The following is a 22076-nucleotide window of genomic DNA, read 5'->3' on the forward strand; positions in this document are numbered from 1 at the left end:
TGCCAATTCTTCCTTTTTGTTGTGCTTTAACTGTGTTGTAAGAATAAAGTGTGTTTTGATTGAAGCTTAGTGGTGTACCATATCTGGAACACAGCACCAAAACACTTGCTTTTAAAGAAAATATAAAAGTTAGGATCTAGGCTACCTCCATAATGTACTTCAGGGATTCTGGTCTGGTCCATCACAAAGCATAATTGTTTCTACTCTGCTAATAGTGACAGCATTTTCTTGCAACCACTTAGAATCATAGAGCTAACAGCATAGAAACAGACCCTTCAGTCCAACTCATCCACGCTGACCAGATATCCTAAATTAATCTAGTCCTATTTGTCAGCAAGCGGTGGAGACTGGTACAATTACCACATTTATAAGGCATCTCGATGGATACATGAATGGGAAGGTTACAGAGGGATATGGGCCAAGTGCTGGAAAATGAGACTAGATTAATTTGGGATATCTGGTTAGCATGAAAAAGCTGGACGAAGGGCCTGTTTTTGTGCTGTACATCCCTAAGACTCTGACTGCATTGATGTACCCATCCACATGCCTTTAAAATGTTGTCATTGTACTAGCCTCCACAACTTCATCAGCCAGCTCATTTCATGCAAGTACCACCCTCTGCATGAAATCTGTCCCCTCTCACTTTAAACATTTGCCGTCTCTTCTGCTTACCTTTTGCAGTGTTATGCGATTTGGGTATCTTTTAAAATAGGCTTTCCCAATATCCCAGCCACATTCTGTGATATGGGTTTGTTGATTCAAATGTGTCTGGATGTATCACAACCTCATATGGCAGCTGTACCATTCAAGATCGGAGACGGTTACAGAGAGTGGTGAACTCTGCAATCACAAAGACCAACCTGCCATCTATAGAATCCACCAACAGGCCCGCTCTCAAGGAAAGGCCGCCAGCATTCTCAAAGATCCATCCCACCCTGGCAATGTTTTTTCTACAACCTCTAACATTGGAGAGAAGGTACAAACACACAGCAGCCAGTTTCACAAGTTTCTGCCCTACTGTTGTTAGAATACTGAATGGACTCTCAAACTCTTAGCATTCAGCTGTACCTGCGTTTTTGTTTTTGCCGCTGTTTAGGTATTATTTACTTATCTATGCTATTTAACTCTGTGATCTGTCTCTATTGCTCGCAAGACAAAGCTTTTCACTGTGCCTCGGTACACGTGACAATAAATTCAATTCAATTCAATTTCAATGTAATAAATAATCACTGTTCAAGGAGCTCAATCAGAATTTAAAACCGTAATAAATCCAAATAAGAAATGTCTCTCAGCTTTACCTACTTGCTTAGTTAATCAATTTGATTATTCTCTTACTCTAAAATCTATAACCTTCAACTCTTTTAAATGTTTCAATTGAAGCAACTTATAGGACACTGTGACACGTTTGACTTTTCTTGTCAAAAACTCTGGCTGTTTTCCAATTATAAAATCTAATCTATCTGTTGGCTTCCCATATCCTTCCCTCTTTTGAATAGTTTCATATTGTTTAATCCTTTTTTCCACACCTTAGATGCACATTATTAGTTTCATTACCCTTGTTCCCTTGAGGCAAAAATGTTATTTGTAGTAGGACTAAGTAGTTGAGAAAACAACTGAACCACGAATAATAAATTGATTATTTCAGTGTCTTTGTGTTTATGATGGGGTTGCCTTGCATGTGTGTAGGGAGCTGCTCATTAATAAGTTGCAGTCACGCAATTTCTGCTTGCTCAAATTTCATAGTTTCTAGTCTACAAATGTTTTCCTCTCCTGCATTTGCTTCAAACGGATATTATAGAATCATATAATCCTTGGAGTGCAGATAGAAGCCATTCAGCACATCGATTGTGCACAGACTGTCCGAAGAGCAGTCCCCCTCCCCCTTTACTGCAGCTAATCCACCCAACCCACACATCCCTGGACACCATGGCAATTTAGCTTGGCCAGTCTGCCTAACCTGCACATCCATGGACTGTGGGAGGAAACTGGAATACCCTGCAGAAAACTATACAGACACAGGGAAGATGTGCAAACTCCACACAGATTCCAGCCTTGGGTGAGTATCTAACCCAGATCCCTGACACTGAGGCACCAGTGCTAACCGGTGTGCTACTGTGCTGCCCGCAACTCTGATCAATTAGAGAGCTTTCAATTGCTGCCCTTTTGGGATTATTTAATATTTATTTCTCTACTATAACATCACTTAATTGTTTTTAATTCATTTGTGGAATGTGGGCGTCGCTACCTGGCCACCATTTATTGCTCGTACCCAGTTCCCCTTGAGGATGTGGTGGTGAGCTACTGCCTTGAATTGCAGCAGTCCACCTACTGGGGGTTGATTCACAATGCCCTTCTGGAGGGAATTCCAGGATTTTGACCAAGGAATAGTGATATATTTCCAAATCAGGATGGTGGGTGGCTTGGAGGGGTGCTTACAGGTAGTGGTATTCCCATATATCAGTTTCCCTTGTCCTTTGAGTTGGAAGTGATTGTGAGATTGGAAGGTGCTGTCTAAGGATCTTTCGTAAATTTTGGCACTGCATATTGTAGATAGTACATGCTACTGCTACTGAGCGTTGGTCGTGGAGGGAGTGAATGTTTGTGGATGTGGTGCCATTTAAAGCAGGCTGCTTTATCCTGAATGGTGTCAAGGTTCTTGAGTGTTGCATCCATTTAGGCATTGGGGAATGTTCCATTACACTTCTGATTGTGCCTTTTCAGCTGATGGGCAGGCTTTGGGGAGTCATTTCTGACTTGTTGCAACAAATGTGTTTATGCGATGCGTCCAGTTGAGTTTCTGGTCAAATTGGCAGAGGCTCTACTAGGCTTGTCAATTTTTTTGTCATTTCTGAGAAAATGATGCAATGGCACTGATTATCTAGAGCAGTTTTGAGGTTCAGTTGTGTAATGATGCCTTAGTAAACAACAGTCACGTGGCTCTAGACTATGTTCCCGTCCGACTTCCTTAGTATTTTTGAGGAACTGATTACTGCATGAACTCTGATAAAAACCTATTGCTTTCTTTCCTCAAATTTCTATAAGATTTGAAAGGATTCCACATAAAAGGCATTAATAGTAGGGCTCGAGGAAGTAGAATAGAAAGACTAGGGGTGCAGGTATGTGCTTCCTTGAAAGTGGCGTCACAGGTAGACTGGGTGGTGACAAAGGCATTTGGCATGCTTGCCTTCATCGGTCAGAGCCTTGAGTACTGGAGTTAGGACATCATGTTACGGCAGTACAAGACATCGTTAAAGCCACATTTGGAGTACGACATAGAGTTCTGGTTGCCCTGCGATAGGAAGGAAGTGATTAAACTGGAAAGGGTGATAAAAGGTTTACCATGTTGTTACAAAAACTGGAAAGTTTGAGTCATGAGGAAAGGCTGGATAGACTGGATCTTTTTACCTGGAGTGTAAGATGCTGAGGGATAACCTGAAAGAGGTTTTTGAAATCATGAGGGGCATGAATAAGTGAATAGCCAAGGTCTTTTCCCCAGGTTAGGGAATCCAAAACTATAGGGCATAGGTTTCAGGTGGGAGGTGAAGGATCTAAAACAGACCTGAGGGGCAACTTTTTCTCTCTGGCTGGTGTACGTGGAACAAGATGCCAGAAAAAGTGATATAGGTGTGTACAATTACAACGTGCAAAAGACATCTGAATAGGTATGTGGATAGGAAAGGTTTAAAAGAATCAGGGCCAAATGCAGGCAATGGGACTAGTTCAGTTTAGGAAAGCTGGTTGGCGTGGATGAGTTGGGTTGCCAGGTCTGGTTCTGTGTTGTATGATTCTATAACTCTATGACTAGTTAATCTTTAAAATAATGGATATTTGAAATCAAGTTTGAGTTCCAAAGAAATTGGCAGAAAGATAGTTAACAAAGTACAGCAGCCATATCAAGATTTGCTTGGAGGAGGTTACGAAGTTGGGTGACCTGGTGTCAGGACTATCACCCAGTAATGACTTGGATTTAAAAATGCAATGCATTTTGAGAAAAGATATTGGTATACACCATGGGTATACTAAATTGCAGGGCTGCTGTTCTCAGCTCCTTAGATTGAATAAATCAGTGATGAAGGCTAATTTTGTGCATGATTTTAGATCTTGTCCAACTTATTGAAACCGAAGAATTAATATTAAAACATCTTCTATTGTCAGAGACGTAGACTAATGTCGCATCCTAGCATCCTCTGTAAATTAAAAGATTAAGGCTGTCAATATCCAAAAAAAATCTTTCTTGGGAGCAATGAAATATTCTTGTTGATTGAGTTATAGCACCTTTTGTTTACAAGTTTAAATTTTTGACAGTAGAATTAAATTTTCTGACTCAAATATTTCACTTATTCAAAGAACACAAGATAACTACATCAACAATTATCACCAATAATAAGGAACCAGATATGTACATTATATCTTGGTGGTTCAATTACCTGACCAGAACATTCTAGTAATTTGCCTTTTAATTCAAAGTCGACTGAATTTAAATTTTGCCTTGACACAGAAACCTCATACACATCATTATGTTGTTCTGTTCAAGTATGTGCTGCAGCTATTTCTGTTAGCAGGCTTTGCATCCATCTGTACAGAAGTCTAAGTAGTGCAGCTCCCTAGAGAGAAGAAAATGTTCCATACTTGCATGCTTTCGGTCTGAACCATTAAAGTTGGTGGGGGAGTGGAATGCAACAGGAAGCTCAGATAGATGTAGATATTCAACCCCCCCAAGCATTAATCATTACAAAACTGTTACTGTTACCTTTAGTGACTTGTAGATTTTACAAAATAAATCAAATGCATAAAACATTAGAATTCGTGATCATTTGAAGTTACAAGGCAACCCTCGAAGATTGTAGATAAATCAAGCTCAAACTAGCTTCTTGTTCTATTTGATTTCAGTCCTCGCTAAGTGATACATTTAAAGAACAGTGTAAACGCTCTTGTGCCGAGGAACACAGCAGCTCATAGACCTCCTGTGATGAGCTGCTCATCTCTATAAAGAACTCTATTCAAGAGCTAGTATGAGGTAGAAAAAAGGGGAAAGACGGAAGAAGAAAAAAGTGACTTGGTTCAGTTAGCCATGCTGGGGAATGAGGTTGTGCCGCCAACCACAGATCAGTTTCACCTGGATTCAGTTAATACTCTTGCTTTTCACAGCAATACGGTAAAATAAGATTATCATCAGTTTCTATTTTAGAATTTTTTTTAGCTTTAAATCTCTGGAAGAGAAATATTTCAAGCAGTGGAAGGAAAGGTTCTGAATTCAACTTGTTTTTTTTAATTTATGGTCTTGATAGTTTCACATGCTCATTAATTTAGATTTATGTCCTTAGGGTTGTAAAATGAAAACTTAAATTTAATAAACAAGTTTACAAAGCTTTAACTCCAGTTTCTCTGCATTTCATCCCTGCAGTTCAGACAAAAAGAAATTCAGGCCAGTGTGTGTGCGCGCGCGCGTCAGAGGATATTTGCATCAATGGGATTAAGATTACCCATCAAAAATGCTTCTCCATTGAATTTGTCTGTTATTCTTTTCTAGCCCAAACAGTGAAGTTGTAGTTTTGTCAAATAATTAAAATCATTTAAGAAAAAAAATCTATATGCATACTTCAAATTTGCAGAAATATTAGTACTCTGAAAATAATTGCACACTGAAACTTTTTTCAGAGATGATGTGTGGGAAAGCTGCATATTAGCATTTAATCCCTTTATTTTTCATTTTCTCAGGGCTATCTTTTTTTTGCAGAAGGGAAGGAACGGTTCACAATAGGACCTTTCATTAGAAAATTTCTTAATACAGGAAACAGCAGAAAACTAGAAAACAAATTATATGGTGATTATCTTATATGTGTGGAATTCCAAGGCTTTTTGATTGTGGTAAACTTAACATAGATCCAAAGCAAAAATTTATTGGCAAAGAGTCTGAGATTCAGATAACTGCTGGAATTACCCCCCTGACACTCAATGATCTAAAATTTTAGGTTGAGACCATTTCTGTTCTGGTAATGTTTGAACCTGAAATGTTATGTATATCTAAAATTTTATATAAATAAAACACCATAAACGTTGGAGCAGCATGATGGAGTTGAATTATTCTGACCAATGGGGCCCACTGCCAAAATTGTTCTGACAAAGGGTTGCGTGGTCTCTTCTGTTTTCTGTTTGAGACCTGTGATATGCTTGCAGCATTTATTGTTTTTCATCTAAGAATTCAAGTTTTTCTTATTAGTCAGTTTCTAATAATGTTTTACTTGTTGCAAGTGAAGCAGATATCCCGTCTCTTGCTTCTCTAAAATTATGAACTAACGTATTGAATTGTTGCTTGGTGCAATAATTATAAAATGTTTGTTTCAGCACTATTTTGTGCTTGAGTGTGCACTATGACACAGAATTCACAGAAAGCTGATGTACCACTTCAGTGTCAAAATAATGCTCATTGGGAAATGTTTGACTGCTTCATCAACAACTCATGGAATTGAAATTGAAACACAGCTAATGGAAAAATATTGATGTAAGGGCTTATATCCATGAGTTTAGCTTTGTGATGTGTAATTTCATTTCTAAAAGTTTATTTCTACTCCTTTAGTAAATTTACGGACCAGGGGGACACAATTGAACTCATTTGTTCATAGTTTAGATAGGAGTTGATAAATAATCAAGAGTTTTTATTCCTGAGCTTTATCCAGTGATTCTTGCTACCTGTGGTCAATTGGGCAAGGTATCAGTGTTAAAAATATGCATTGAACTGATAATCCAGGAAGGAACGAGAACCTTCATAAACCAAGGAGTGGTAGGGCAGAGGAAGAATATAGTTCTTGGGCAAAGTATCTTTAACGTTTGTTTGTCTATATTCTATTATATAATTAGCAGCTGTGTTAATGACTCAGTAGCAACAATAATTATCCAATGAATGGAATCACTGCCTAGTCTGAGCAGCTGGAGACATTTAACCAGTCATTTCTGTTATGCACCTTCAGGTGGCAGTTTCATAAATACTGAATGAAGAAAAACATTGTGGAGGTTGGAAATCTTTGGGAAGAGGCTGACTAGGCTGGGGCTGTTTTCCCTGGAGGGTCAGAGACTCAGGGGTGACCTTATAGAGATTGATAAAATAATGAGTGGCATGGATAGGGTGAAAAGACAAGGTATTTTCCCTGGGGTGGGTGAGTCCAGAACTAGAGAACATAGGTTTATGGTGAGAGGGGAAAGATTTAAAAGGGACACTTTGGTGCAACTTTTTCATGTATAAGGTGGCATGTGTATGGAATGAGCTGCCAGAGGAAGTGGTGGAGGTTGTTACAATTATAATGTTTAAAAGGCATCTGGATGCATATATGAATGGCAAGGGTTTAGAGGGATATGGGCCAAATGCTGGCAAATAGGACTAGCTGAATTTAAGGTATCTGGTCGACAAGGACAGGTTGGACCGAAGGGCCTACTTCCATGCTCTTAATTGAAGTCACATGGGGTGAGTTGAATTGGTGAAGGCTGGCATCTGTTATGCTGTGCATCTCTTGAAAAGGTCAAAATGCATCATTAATCCATGGGTTAATTATTCCAGCATTGAACCTGCCCTTTACCTTTGCTCTGATTTGTTTTCCATTTTCCAGTATTGTTTTGAATTTTTAGCCTTTCTTTTGCACTGATATGTTAAGCTTTCCATCATTAAGAATGAGGATGTTTGTGGAGTCTCCTCTGCAAGTGAATTGTTTAGTTGCGAACCATCGTTTACAACCTTGAGAGAACTTGTTGGGCTTAGATTTTATCATTAGTTGTGAGATCACTTAGCTTTGTCATATCCTTATTACACTGATTTGCATGCATGTAGTCCTGTCTTTCAACTTCACCAACTCAAGACCTCATTTTTAGCTATGCCTGGTGCTGACCCTGGATTCCTAGTCTTGTGTTGCTGGATCTGTTTGAAATTATTCCATTCACTGCAATGGTCATATCACACAATGTGGTGAGGTATCTTTGCTATGAAGGCATGATTTAGTCTCCCAAAGGAATATACAGCGACCTGGGCTACCAGCTATTCCCTTTTAGCTTCTGCAGGTTTGATAAATAATGCTCATGCCAAGCTGCTGATGGATATATAAATGATGCCAACACATCAAGCCTCCTTTGGCACCTTACCACAGTCTTTCAAGGTCTTGACCTCTACTAACCAGAAAGGCAAGGCCACGTGGTAAAGGTAACATCACCAACTACACATTTCCCTCCACACCAAACATCAACTTAACGTGGACTTTAATGGGATGTTTTTCTGAGACAAAATCTTCAAACTCTGTTCCTAATAGCATTGTGGCTAACTATATTAGAAGCACATGGAGGTGATGTCTGACCATCAATGAATACATGAAAAGAAAGCTGTCCTTGGACTTGGATATATTTGGAAATATTCATGAAAAGAATTGTTTGAACCTTTTGAAAATTTAACCTCTTTCGATGTTGTTCAAGTTGATTGATTTTACTCCCAGTTGACTATAATATCATCATAAATGTAAAGGACAGTCCCACAAATACAGTCAGTGTCTATAGAAATGTACAAAGATTGTATCAGCTTGCTTGTGGTGTAGCATTTCTAAAAGAGAATGGATACAAATGAATCCTTGGTGTACTATCACAGAATCACAATAAGAGAATGAAAAATACCTTATCACAGTACAGTGCAAATGTAATGTGATACAATAATGTAAGCCTTCTGAAGCCTTGCCTCCAAGCTTGCATTAAAAGAAAGTTGTCCATCCTAACTATAAGAAACTTCGTGAAAGTACACATTTCAAAAGTTATGTGGACCGAGTTTAAGTCTCTCTATATCAACGGGCGGCACGGTGGCACAGTGGTTAGCACTGCTGTCTCACAGCTCCAGAGACCCGGGTTCAATTCCCGCCTCAGGCGACTGACTGTGTGGAGTTTGCACATTCTCCCCGTGTCTGCGTGGGTTTCCTCCGGGTGCTCCGGTTTCCTCCCACAGTCCAAAGATGTGCGGGTTAGGTGAATTGGCCATGCTAAATTGCCCGTAGTGTTAGGTAAGGGGTAAATGTAGGGGTATGGGTGGGTTGCGCTTCGGCGGGTCGGTGTGGACTTTTTGGGCCGAAGGGCCTGTTTCCACACTGTAAGTAATCTAATCTAATCTAATCTAAATTTGCATGATGTAACACATTTTGAAAACATCTGAAATTCAGCAAAGTAGGAAAGGAAACCACTTCTGATGCAACCACTGTGTGTGTTTTAATATGAATCATTTTGCAAACTTGTGACCTGAATATTGGGAAATTGAACTAATTTCAGTTGTTTTGGTAAAAGGAGTACGGCTTTCAATGTAGATTCACGTTGCATTTTCAACAGGCAATAAGTACTGATTATCTAATTTCTCAGATTCTGTACTTGAGAAAGGATCTACAACCTCCAGTTGAGTAGCTAAATGTGACAAAGGAGCCACCCTGATTTAATAGAATGGGTGGATCCTACACTCGAGACAGTAATACAACTGTGTGGTTTGGTGTTATTGATGGGCATTACTGTGCCTTGATCCACACTGACTAGTTTACCTTTCCTCCTGTGCCAATCTTTTGAGTATGCACACCACTGATATTTTCCCATCATGTGGAGAGAGAAACTTCGTGGAAACCAGCAAAAGGTATGGTAATCCTTTTGGTATTAAACTTTCAGAGCAATGCAGGAACTGCCTGAGGATTGCAGTAGCTCCTACTGTCTCAGGAAACACACTTGTGCTAAAGAATGATCTCTTGTGTCTATGTTTCTATAGTTTTATTTCTATTCATCAGATTTAGAATTTTTTGGTTTTTTTGTACAGATCTCTTATCAGTCATATTTCTTATCATGGTTCAAGAATTGAGACAATGGATTTCAGCAGAGTTAAGGTGCAACATATGTTTTTAAAGCATTCATAAAAACATATGTTATCAGTTGTGTTGTTACCGCAATGGAAGTGAATCAGTTGATTTCAGTGCAGGTACATTGATTGAAAATAAATCATGGTGCTTGAGAATTCACTTCAGTGCCAATAAAATACTGATTCGTTTTTTTTAAATAAAATCTACTGATCATTCACTATTGGTATTATCAATTTTAAATAGCATCAACTTCTGAGCTAGTAGATTTTTATTCAGTTAATCAGTGAAAAGCGTAATTGGTTTTGCTCGTGACACTTTACAGTAAACGCTTGCCTGAGCAAGTGACCTTTGTATGATAAATCACTGCCATGAAAGTCATATCTAACTGAAGTGCAGGTTGGGTATTGAGGCAAAATCTCAACTAATTTTAATCTGACTTTTGATAAATATGTTTTAATTACTGCATGTGCCAAACATCTGCTGGAGCCAGTACCAAAGATGAAATTATGCATGGTTTATAATTGTGAGGCTTTGGATTTGTCCATTTGCCATCATGACACCAGTAAATGCCTAACTAGTTGACATCAAGACATGAATCTTTGAACAGTTTGGATGTCAACTAGTCAGCCATTTACTGATTTTTGTGTAGAGGTGTCAGAGCTGCTAGTTTCTTTGTATGAATCAGTCCACACAAAGACCAACTAAACGAGTAAAGATTTAAGAGAGTGCTGCACTTACCTTGCTCTCTTGCAACTTGGACTTCCGTCTGTAATGTATTATAGTGTCCACTATGGTTTGGTTTGTGATATCATTGGCTCTGATTGTCCATAAACTAATTGAAAGGGAGACATCCTATCTTGATGTCTAATATTTACACGTCATTATCAGGCAGTCACTATTGGAAACACTCGTCGAATTTGTGTTCCCTTCTCTCCGTCCCAAAGACCCAACTGTAAGGCATGCCGATGCTCCTCTGGATCGGATTAGGCAACTAGAGGTATTGCAGGTGGAGGAAGGAATCCTGGGATTATGTTGATAAAAGGGTAATAGGTTGATGTGAAGCGTTAATAGCAAGAACTTTTGAACCAAAAGTCTTCTCTGTTCCTAAAAGCTACTTTGTTGTGTTTTCTTATTTAATTCCTTAAGGTTAGCATTCATTTGGGAGCAAAAAATGTACTTTAGGGTAGGTGTTTCTCTTGCATTTTGTAAGACCATGAATACCAAATGGTTTTAGTAGTATACTTGTATAATCTCTCTATGTATATTAACCCATGGTGCCTCAGTATCATTGCTCCACATCTTCTAAGGGCAGTCAGCCTTCAGATGTGGTGCCCAGATCTGAACACAGGTGTAGACTAATTTGGCTGTGTTCTGCTGCAGTCTGTTCATTGAGTATTTACACCCTAGTTATTTGGATGTGAAGACCAGAACTCCATTAGTCTTTTTTGATTATTTTTGAACCTGTCATTTCAATGATTTATGTACATGAACTCCTGTACCTCTTTGTAGCTCCATGCTTATTGCTTTTCACTATTTACCACGTTCTATACTTTTTAGGTTCAAAGTGGATAACCTCACATTTTGCTTGCCTTGGATTCCATTTGCAACTGTCAATGAATATTTATTTGAAATATTAATTTGTAATTTTATACTTTTGTATGCAACGTTCACATCGTTACCTAGTCTTGTGCCACCAATAAACTTGGAAATGTGGGCCTCTATGTTGTCATTCAAGTTAATAAATATAGACAGTGGTTGAGGTCTCAGCAGAGATACCTTTGGAACACCACTGGTTAGATCTTTTATTTAGAGCACTTGGCCATTCTTCTGAATCTCTATTTCCCGTTACCTGAAATTTCATAACCAGTTTAATAAATTTGCTTTAAATTTCATGAGCTTCAACTTCAACTAATGACCTCTTAAGCAGGACTTCATCAAACACCTTCTGGAAAGGCAGTTAACATTTACAGATGGAAAACAATTGTCCCTTCCACTATTCTAGACTATATATTCAAAAAATGCCATTGGACCAATCCTTGATTTGAGCTGAATTTGCACATTTGAGACAGTGCAGCAGGGAAGTGTGAGGAAACATAATTCCTTTTCAGAGTGGAGGTGGAATTTTTCATTAGTAATGTCAGTGGACAGGCTCTTAGCAAATGACTCCCTGTTTTAGACTGTGAAAATTAAAAAAAGAACATGGGCATGGCACAAAAGAGGCTTCCAATTTGCTATACAGTTAGTCCCTAGGTTACACATGGGTACTGTTCCTAAGTATGTTTCACTGTTAATTTCTACGCAAGTCTGTATACTATACAGTACAGAATAAAATACTTATTTGCTAGTATGACTGAGCCTTCGCATGTTGGATCCTTAAAATTAATAATAATGAGTTCTCATTTGTAAATACGAGTGCTCATAAGTTGAGGATCACCAGTAAATTGATTTTGTGTAACTGGCAAAGATCACTTTCATTGCCTCTGTTTTTGGGCTAAAGGAAAGGAAGCAAATTCTGTCTGGTTACCACTTCTGGTTGCAATTCAGTGTGGGAAATGCATTGGACACTTAGCAAGTCTCAATCTTGTCTATAATGCTCACTGCGTTCACATGTGAAATGCTATGGTCATTGGGTTAACTGCCGATGCCTGGGGACTTGTGCTCCAGCATGGGGATCAGCACGTCCAAGAGAAAACAGGAGTGATTTGTAAGATTGTTTCTGTTATCATTTATATTAATAAAGTTTTATTTTCTCTGCATTTTCCAGTTTGAAAAGGGAGATGTGAGTACACTCAGTTTGCCAGCAAACACCAGCCATGGGGGCTCAGACTCCAACATTAGCCTTGATGTGCCCGATGGAACGCCAGATCCTCATAAGACAAAAGCAGCCATAGAACACCTACACCAGAAGATCTTGAAAATCACAGAACAGATAAAAATTGAGCAAACTGCTCGGGATGATAATGTAGCAGAATACTTGAAACTGGCCAACAATGCAGACAAACAACAAGCATCCCGTATCAAGCAGGTCTTTGAGAAGAAGAACCAGAAATCAGCACAGACAATTGCACAGCTGCACAAGAAACTGGAACACTACCACAGAAAACTAAAAGGTAGCGTTGTGATCTGGAGTTGTCAGCATTGTTGATATATTCCAACGAGAGTCACGTAACTGAAGGAGCAAGGCTTATGTTTTTAACTATTCCTTGAAAATTGAGGAATGTTGTCAGTTTCTTCTTTTAAAAACAAAAATGTTTTAGTTTTTATAATTGTGAGGCTTTGGCTTTGTCCATTTGCCATCATGACACCAGTAAATGCCTAACTAGTTGACATCAAGACATGAATCTTTGAACAGTTTGGATGTCAACTAGTCAGCCATTTACTGATTTTTGTGTCGAAGTGTCAGAGCTGCTAGTTTCTTTGTATGAATCAGTCCACACAAAGATCAACTAAACGAGTAAAGATTTGCTAATTTGGATTTTTCGTCTCAACCACTTCTCTCGTGTACTGTTCTGAAGGTATGATTCACATTTACAACTTAATTGATCCAGTGCATATTGAAATAGTGATCCTTCACCTGTGTGTCTACATAGGAAATATCAACAGGCTTTCACCGATGTAAGAGGCAATACTAATGAGCCAGATTATTTTCTTTCCCAAAGTTTGTGTCTGCACTAGCTGAAATAGGCCATTGGTCAATGTAGGAGATGTGGCTACACCAACCCTAGCCAGCTCAGTTTGGCTTTTATTGCCAGAGGAAAGTAATGAGAGAAATAATGCTTTTTGTTTGTGTGGGACTGTGGGAAGCTTAATCCAGCAGGCTCCGTCTTATTCCTGCCTGAACAGGTGATTTCACTATCCTATCAATTTCTGTTTCACAAGGTAGCTTGGAAGTCCTCTCACAATGGAAATAAGTGTAAGAAAAGCTTCTTCAACAACGCATCTGGAACACTGAGTTCTGATTACTTTGAAATTATAAGTAAAAGTTTTTGGGTATATTATTTGTGCTGGCAATGATTCATTTAAGGATTTTCTGGTCAATCTATGTTACTGATTCCAGTAGCATTTATTAGGAAAATTTAACAATCTATTCTGGAGTACTTTTGAACCACTTCTGCTTGAGTAAAACCAAAATCTAAGACTGGAAATTTAAAAGAATTGATAATGCTAGAACTGCTGAGTTTTTCTTTATTTTTTGTTTTTGTTTTAGCCTAAGCAACATAGTTTTTTTTCTCTCTTTACTGAATGGAGACCTTGATTTGTGCTGGGGTTATCTTTTTGTGTGCCCAGAAGTCTTGTGATGCTTTGCCCCAGTGGCCAATCTTTACACATTAACCTAGACCATTATGTTGGCTGGCTGTTTGAAAATTAGGAGTTCATGAATTGATTTTAGGTCTGTCTTCATTCCATGCCCATAAAATTACTCATTCCTCAAAAGATGACTTGTCAGCAAAGCTGTTTGCAAGATCTCTCTGATAACTGGATTAAATCACCCAACTCAGCCCAAAACACGTAGTCAAACCTCAGGCATTCTATTTGAAAGGCTATAGGGTGAGCTGGCTTCCCTAAAGGTCGTCCTCCTGAATGATTTTTCTTTCACCTGCTGGGCACAAACAACTGAAACTAATGCGAAACTAAAAATTGCTGAAGAAACAAAGGTCCAGCAGATTCTGTGGGGGACCAGCTGATATTCCTCAGTGATCTCTCAGTGTTTCAGACCTTCAGCATCAACAGTTTTTGGTCTTATTTGTGAGAAACTAATGCACACAGTTCTGTGCTCACAGTTGTGGAATGTGCAATGTTTAGAGCAGGATCACAAAAGAAAGCATTTCTTGAACCCAGCAAATAAGGTTCAGATCAGCGAAGTGGATTAATTCCGCTCAAAGTGCTTTTCATGTACGCTTTGTTTTCGTCAACACTAGCAATTGTGCAGAAACAGAAAGTGAAAGAAATTAAACTGACAGACTTGAATGGATACATTCCCCTTCCTCCCCAATCCAAAATAGAAAGTGAAATAGAGAAATCAAGATTGGGATGAGGAATGGAAATCAAGATTTCATGAAAATTGAAAACTTTCCAAATTCTAGCTAAGTGGCCAAGAGAGAATATTTGTTTCTAGTAGTCTCAACTGTACTAAATTTCAAAAAGACGACATTGGGATTTGCTTCAGAATTGGGAAGTAAAACTTGAACAGTAAGTGTCTACATTCATGTATTCAGGAAGATGGGATGCAGGTTAGTGACACTTTAACTGTGAATGTCAGCAACCAAGTCTTAATAGTTGGGAAGCCAGGATCAAGTTTCAGATAGGTGACCGCTAATCCATAAACATTCTTTCAGGGATAGATGGAGCCTACAAGAGGATAAGCTGTCCATTCTGTAGAAGGAGCACACTCAACTGGGTCTCTTAACATTTACTTTTGTGTCTTCATATCTGAATTTACAGAGCTCAAGCTGTATTGATTGAATTTTGACAATTCTTTTCCCCATTCAATCACATTCATGTTTTCTGCTTAATACTTAGTTATTTGAAATTTAATTATAATGTGAAAGACTACAGCATGAAAACATACCCTTCCGTCCAACTCATCCATGCTGACCAGATATCCAAAATTGATCTCATCCCATTTGCCAGCATTTAGCCCATATTCCTCTTAAATTCTTCCTATTCATATATCCACATTGACCAATAAAGGCAAATGTACCAAATGCGGCCTTGTCTTCCCAGCCTACCTGTAACTCCAGTTTCAAAGAACTGAGAGCCTACTCTCAAAGGTCTCTTTGTTCGGCAACACTCCATGTCCTTACCATTTAGCATATCAGTCCTGTCCTGATCTGACCTACCAAAGTATAGCGCCTCACATTTATCCAGATTAAATTCCATCTGCGACTCCTTAGCCCATCCGTTTGAGGTCCTGTTGGACTCTAAGGTAACCCCCTCCACTGTCCACTACACCACCAATTTTGGTGTCATCTGCAAATTTGCTATTCTCATTTAGATTAAAATAAGGAGTTTTAAGTGAGAATTGATTGGCTTAAAAATCTGAAATTAATTTGAACATGTTAATTGATCATTGGAAACAAGCTGAATGTTACTTACGTAGTCTGTCATTTGTGTAGAGAAACTGAAGGGATAGCTACCTCTTTGATCTCCTGGGTGAGTAACAAATGGACTAGCAGGTCTAAATTATAATTGTCAATCTATTTTAATCCTCTGAGTTAGGGAAGAGCAGCAGCTGGGTCACCACAATTTGCATCTGAGCTGAGGCCAGTCGCATTGTTTCACAGGCAATTGGTTGTGTTTCTAATCAAGTACGGTGATCCTTATAGCAAAGGGCATTCATATGGTTGTCAGCTGAGTGCAACAAATAGTTTCACACATAAAGCTTATACGTGAAATAACTACTTAAGTAGTCATTCAGCCATCTGTAGAACTGCATACAAATGTCAACCACAAACCTAGAAATAAGGGGGAGAAAAGCAAGTAAAGACTAAATTACTGGATACATTTTGGGCTAATATGATGAGATCTTCTGTGTAATTGGTTATCCTGATGCTACAGCTATATAGTCAGGTTAACTTGCAGCAATAATTTAAAATGGAATGTGACTTATGCTTCTATTTGCTCTGATCCTGGTTTACCAATGTTTTAACCAGAGACTTCTGAGAAATGGATGTAGATAGACAAGATATTAAATGGCTTACTTTGGACAAGGAAAACTGCAAGGATGTTTTTGACTGTCTTGTATATTTTCTAATGCCCTGCTGTAGAGTGGGATTGATAAATCTCTGTGAGCGTATTGTCTCTACTATCCAGTTACTGTATAGCATCATACTTGAAAATGTCAGAGCACAAGAGGCTGGTGTCAATTAGTGCACATTTGACAGATTCAAACAAACTGAAATGTACAGATATTGTTTCATTGATTGTGTAAATTTTAAATGAACTTTTGCAGAGATCGAACAAAATGGTCTTTCAAGGCAACCAAAGGATGTTCTACGGGATATGCAGCAAGGTTTAAAGGACGTAGGCGCCAATGTCCGAGCTGGGATCAGTGGATTTGGTGGCGGCGTGGTGGAAGGTGTAAAGGGAGGCCTGTCTGGTCTCTCTCAGGTCACTCACACGGCAGTAGTTTCTAAACCACGGGAGTTTGCTAGTCTAATACGAAACAAGTTTGGCAGCGCTGACAACATTGCCCACTTGAAAGATACACTGGATGAGTCCCACCAGGAGGAGACCAGTAGGACTCTGAGTGGCAGTGCTACACTGGTGTCAAGCCCCAAGTATGGAAGTGAGGATGAATGTTCCAGTGCAACCTCTGGCTCTGCAGGTGGGAGTAACTCTGGGGCAGGAGCTGGAGGCATGGGGAGTCCCAAATCAAATACACTGGACAGCCATCATAACAACTTTGATACTATCCTGGATGAACTTCGTGAAATTAAAGATAGTCAGTCACATCTGGAGGATGCAATGGAAGATTTGAAAGGACAGTTACAAAGAGACTATGCTTATATGACGCAGTGCTTGCAAGAAGAAAGATACAGGTATCTAACTTACAGTTGATATATTTTGACTTGATGAATAAGAAAATGGATAGCTGCACTGTTTTGAAAGTCAAGATTAGAGTGGTGCTGGAAAACATCAATTTTCCTGCTCCTTGGATGCTGCCTGACCTGCTGTGCCTTTCTAGCACCACTCTAATCTTGACTCTAAGCGACAGCATCTGAAGTACCCCCTTGCTCCACACTGTTATGAAGTACAAGTGTGGACTTTCCCCGTCAAACTTTCTTTTTTCCTTCCCTTTCTCATCCCAGTTCCTATCAGCATGCAAGCTAATTTTAAGAGAGTAAAGATTTGTGAACCCCAAATTGAATCAAGTTGTAATAAAGTGGAACACTCGAAGTCAATCCCACTATTCCTGGAGTCATTTCAAAAGTTTTTTTTTAATTATTTAAGAAAACAAAGTTCCCAAATTTGCCTGTCAGACCTGGTTAATAGAGAATCTTTTAACAGGTTTCTATACGTAACAAGAAATATTTTTATTACAAATAATTAGATTCTAACTGCAGGCAAACAACCGTTTACTGTTTTCTTGCCACCTTCTAAAACCCCGTGTACACTTGTGCACATTCTCAAACAAAAAAAAAATTGGTGTTATAGATGGCGGCGAAAGTACGAGGGAAGATGTTGAATAGCACCAGTCATTTGGAATCAATGGAGTGTTCCTTTTGTTTCCAAGTCTTTCAGTTCTCTGACCTTTTCCTCTAGGACCTCACACTTCTTCACAGCAGGCACAGAAACTTTTTGATCCAGTCACAAGATTTGGGCATCATTGGCTGGGCCATTATTTGTTTTTCATTCCTAATTGCCCTTGAGAAGGTGGTGGTGAATTTCCTCCTTGACTGCTACAGTTCGTTTTGTGTAGGTATGCCCACAATGCTATTCGGGAGGAAGTTTCAGGATTTTCACTCTGACACTGAAGTAACAGTACATGAATTATAAAGTCTTTCCTAGTGCATGAATTATAAAGTCTTTGGCTTATTGATTCAGCATGACAGTTTACAGCAAATGGTGGGAGAAAGTAAACTGGCTTGCTTCAGGCTTCACATATTTTACTACAGAGAGACAATATCATTCACACCCATAAGCTGTAACTATGTCAATATGCTCAATCAAATTCCTGAGACTGCAGCATTGATGCATTCAAGCTTCAGTGATAACCATAAAAGAATATAGCCGATAATGAAAGATTTTATTTCACTTCAAGGTCAGTGAGCCCTCTCTTCCAGTGCAGTCTTTGCCTAGTTGCAGTTAGGATGATATCTGCCTTTACAATATTGTGGTTTCTCCATTAAGTTCTCCAAATGTATGCATTGAACATTTTGGAGATATGCGTTCGCTTCATAATGAGTGAGGCAGCCTGAACAAAGACCAAGATCTTTTCTATTAAGTTGCATAAGATGCACCAGGATTATCTGGGGAGCATCTCCGCTTTGGCCTTATTGCTGTGTGCTAGATTTGACCGGAGCACTGCTAAACTAGGGAATATTGGCCTGGGTTACTCTTCTGGTCATTACTGGCAATTCATACTAAATTGTACATATGTGTGGATGTGAGTTGAGGACAAGATCCAGTTTGGTGGCAGTGTCCTTCATGATCATATAATAAACGTATATTGTGTAGTCACTTGATGAGGGACTCCAGGCTAACTGTGTCTGAAACAGTCACCTTGTTTAGATGAGAACCTTCAGGATGAAGAAGGAAGAAAAGTTTGGACGTAAAATGTATCTGAGATCCAGGAGCTTGATCAATTGACACATTCGTGGTCAGGTTATATTGGGAACGTGATACCCTGGAATGACAACACTGCTTTTCACATCAGTTCAATCAAAGGAGTCAATGCATGCCATGCAACAGAAAGTATAGCACTTACGTATAAACAAGGACTTTATTTAAAATGCTACAGCCACGGGACTCAAATAACCCTTGTCCTTCAACATGCTATGTGACAAACTTTGTAAAATTTACAGATCCTCAATACATATTTACTGTGGAAAAGGACATGGAAGATATAGAATATAGAAAAATAGATAGTGACATCATGAAAAATGTCCTTATTACAGAGGAGAAAGTACTGGATGTCTTGAAATGCATAAAGGTGGCTAAATCCCCAGGACCTCATCAGGTGTGCCCTAGAACTCTGTGGGAAGCTAGGGAAGTGATCGCTGGGCTTCTTGCTGAGGTATTTGTATCATCGTTAGTCACAGGTGAGATGCCGGAAGACTGGAGGTTGGCTCACGTGGTGCTACTGTTTAAGAAGGGTGGTAAGGACAAGCCAGGGAACTACAGACCAGTGAGCCTGACGTCTGTGATGGACAAGTTGTTGGAGGGAATCCTGAGGGACAGGATGTGTGTGTGTTTGGAAAGGCAAGGACTGATCCGGGATAGTCAACATGGCTTTGTCTATGAGAAATAATGTCTCACAAACGTGATTGAGTCTTTTGAAGAAGTAACAAAGAGGATTGATGAGGGCAGAGCGGTTGATGTGATCCATATGGACTTCAGTAAGACGTTCGACAAGGTTCCCCATGGTAGACTGGTTAGCAAGGTTAGATCTTACAAAATACAGGGAAAACTAGCCATGTGGATACAGAATTGGCTCAAAGGTATAAGAGTTGTTTTTCAAATTGGAGGCCTACGACGAGTGGAGTGCCACAAGGATCAGTGCTGAGTTCTCTTCTTTTCATCAATTGTAGAAATGATTTGGATGCGAGCATAAGAGGTATAGTTAGTAAGTTTGCAGATGACACCAAAATTGGAGGTGTAGTGGACAGTGAAGAAGGTTACCTCAGATTTCAGCGGGATCTTGATCAGATGGGCCAATGGGCTGAGCAGTGACAGATGGAGTTTAACTCAGATAAATGTGAGGTGCTGCATTTTGGGAAAGCAGATCATAGCAGGACTTTTCCACTTAATGGTAAGGTCCTTGGGTGTGTTGCTGAACAAAGAGACCTTGGAGTGCAGGTTCATAGCTCCTTGAAAGTGGAGTTGCGAATAGATAGGATAGTGAAGAAGGCATTTTGTATGCTTTCCTTTATTGGCCAGCATATTGAGTACAGGAGTTGGGAGGTCATGTTGTGGCTGTAAAGGATATTGGTTAGGCCACTTTTGGAATATTGCGTGCAATTCTGGTCTCCTTCCTATCGGAAAGGTGTTGTGAAACTTGGAAGGGTTCAGAAAAGATTTACAAGGATGTTGCCAGGGTTGGAGGATTTGAACTATGGGGAGAGGTTGATATGGCAGGAGCTGTTTTCCCTGGAGCGTCGGAGGCTGAGGGGTGACCTTAGAGGTTTACAAAATTGAGGGGCATGGATAGGATAAATAGACAAAGACTTTTCCCTGGGGTGGGGGAGTCCAGAATTAGAGGGCATAGGTTTAAGGTGAGAGGGGAAAGATATAAAAGAGAACTAAAGGGCAACGTTTTCACGCAGAGGGTGGTACGTGTATGGAATGAGCGGCCAGAGGAAATGGTGAAGGCCAGTACAATTGCAACATTTAAAAGGCATCTGGATGAGTATATGAATAGGAGAGGTTTGGAGGTATATGGGCCAGGTGCAGACAGGTGGGATTAGATTGGGTAGGGATATCTGGTTGGCATGGACGAGTTGGACCGAAGGGTCTGTTTCCTTGCTGTGCATCTCAATGATTCTAATTTGAAGGCGGTAGTAGTTCTTTAGTACTGCTACTCTTGCAGTACTTTGAAATGCCTGGTGGTGGTGCAGTCTACCATAGACTTTTCCAAGTTCAATTGCACCAGCTAATTCACTGTAATGTGCCTGCTGGCATTCTGGATTTTAAATGCAAATATAATTATTATTCAAATATATTGCTTATCTATACAAAATATAAAGTGAGGCTATAATGAAGCAAATTGTCAATTTTAAATGTAATTTTGAGATAAGGTTCAAAGAGACAAATCATGTCAACTTAAATATGTATCTATAAATGTTTTTTACTTTTGTGTAAGCATTAACTATATTGAAATTTCAGCGTGTTGTAGGTGAGCATCCCAGCATGTATGAAAAACCAGGTTTAGATGTAACCTGTTTAAGATTATTTAATTGCCCACTCAACCCATGCGCTTACTGGGTTCCCTTCTGTCCTGCAACATAAATGCCTTCTGAACTATGATTTCACAGAAGCCTCGATAACAAATGCTACCAATTGAATCAATACCATGTCTGCTTTCGCTTACTCGACATCCACATGCATTAATTGAGTGGGAATGCTTGCTGATTTTTATCATAACTGCAATCCAGAAAATTGAACCCTCTTTGCCCCAGTTGTGATCTTTTAACATGCTGGAAATCTACAATAAAAACTACAAATTTTGGAAGGACTCAACACCATAATTAACGTTTCTGGTCAATTAGTGTGTCAGGACTGGAAAATATTGAGTTGAATGGCTTTTCAGCAGGCACAAAGTACAGAAATAGACGAGGGGCAGGAGGCATAATTGGGATCTGCTGATCCCAGGGCCTTCCAGTCTGTCTTTCACCACATTTCTGGAATACAGGGCCCCATCTACCACCCCCTGAGAAAAGCTACAGGAAGTGGCTTCACCACCGGAAATAACATAATCACAGGAAATGACATCACCAACCCAAAGAAACCCAAACATATAAATAGAAAGCAGGAATTTTCAGCAGTGCCTTACCTGAGGCCTAC

The 22076-nt window shown here is 39.4% G+C and overlaps 1 protein-coding gene across 6 annotated transcripts in view; it reads left to right on the top strand.

The window, feature by feature from the left end:
* tmcc2 (transmembrane and coiled-coil domain family 2) overlaps positions 1-22076 on the top strand; it is a 158267-nt gene that overhangs the window by 118904 nt on the left and 17287 nt on the right. For 5 of the 6 annotated variants that reach the window (XM_072563862.1, XM_072563860.1, XM_072563861.1 and 2 more), the window contains 2 exons: positions 12616-12961; positions 16804-17392. In XM_072563862.1, coding sequence (XP_072419963.1) covers positions 12616-12961; positions 16804-17392 — 935 coding nt within the window. Of the gene's footprint in view, positions 1-4897; positions 5156-12615; positions 12962-16803; positions 17393-22076 lie in introns of those variants that run through there. The other variant, XM_072563864.1, reaches the window with a different exon arrangement.

This window comes from Chiloscyllium punctatum, chromosome 45 (assembly GCF_047496795.1).
Source record: "Chiloscyllium punctatum isolate Juve2018m chromosome 45, sChiPun1.3, whole genome shotgun sequence".
Taxonomy (NCBI): Eukaryota; Metazoa; Chordata; class Chondrichthyes; order Orectolobiformes; family Hemiscylliidae; genus Chiloscyllium; species Chiloscyllium punctatum.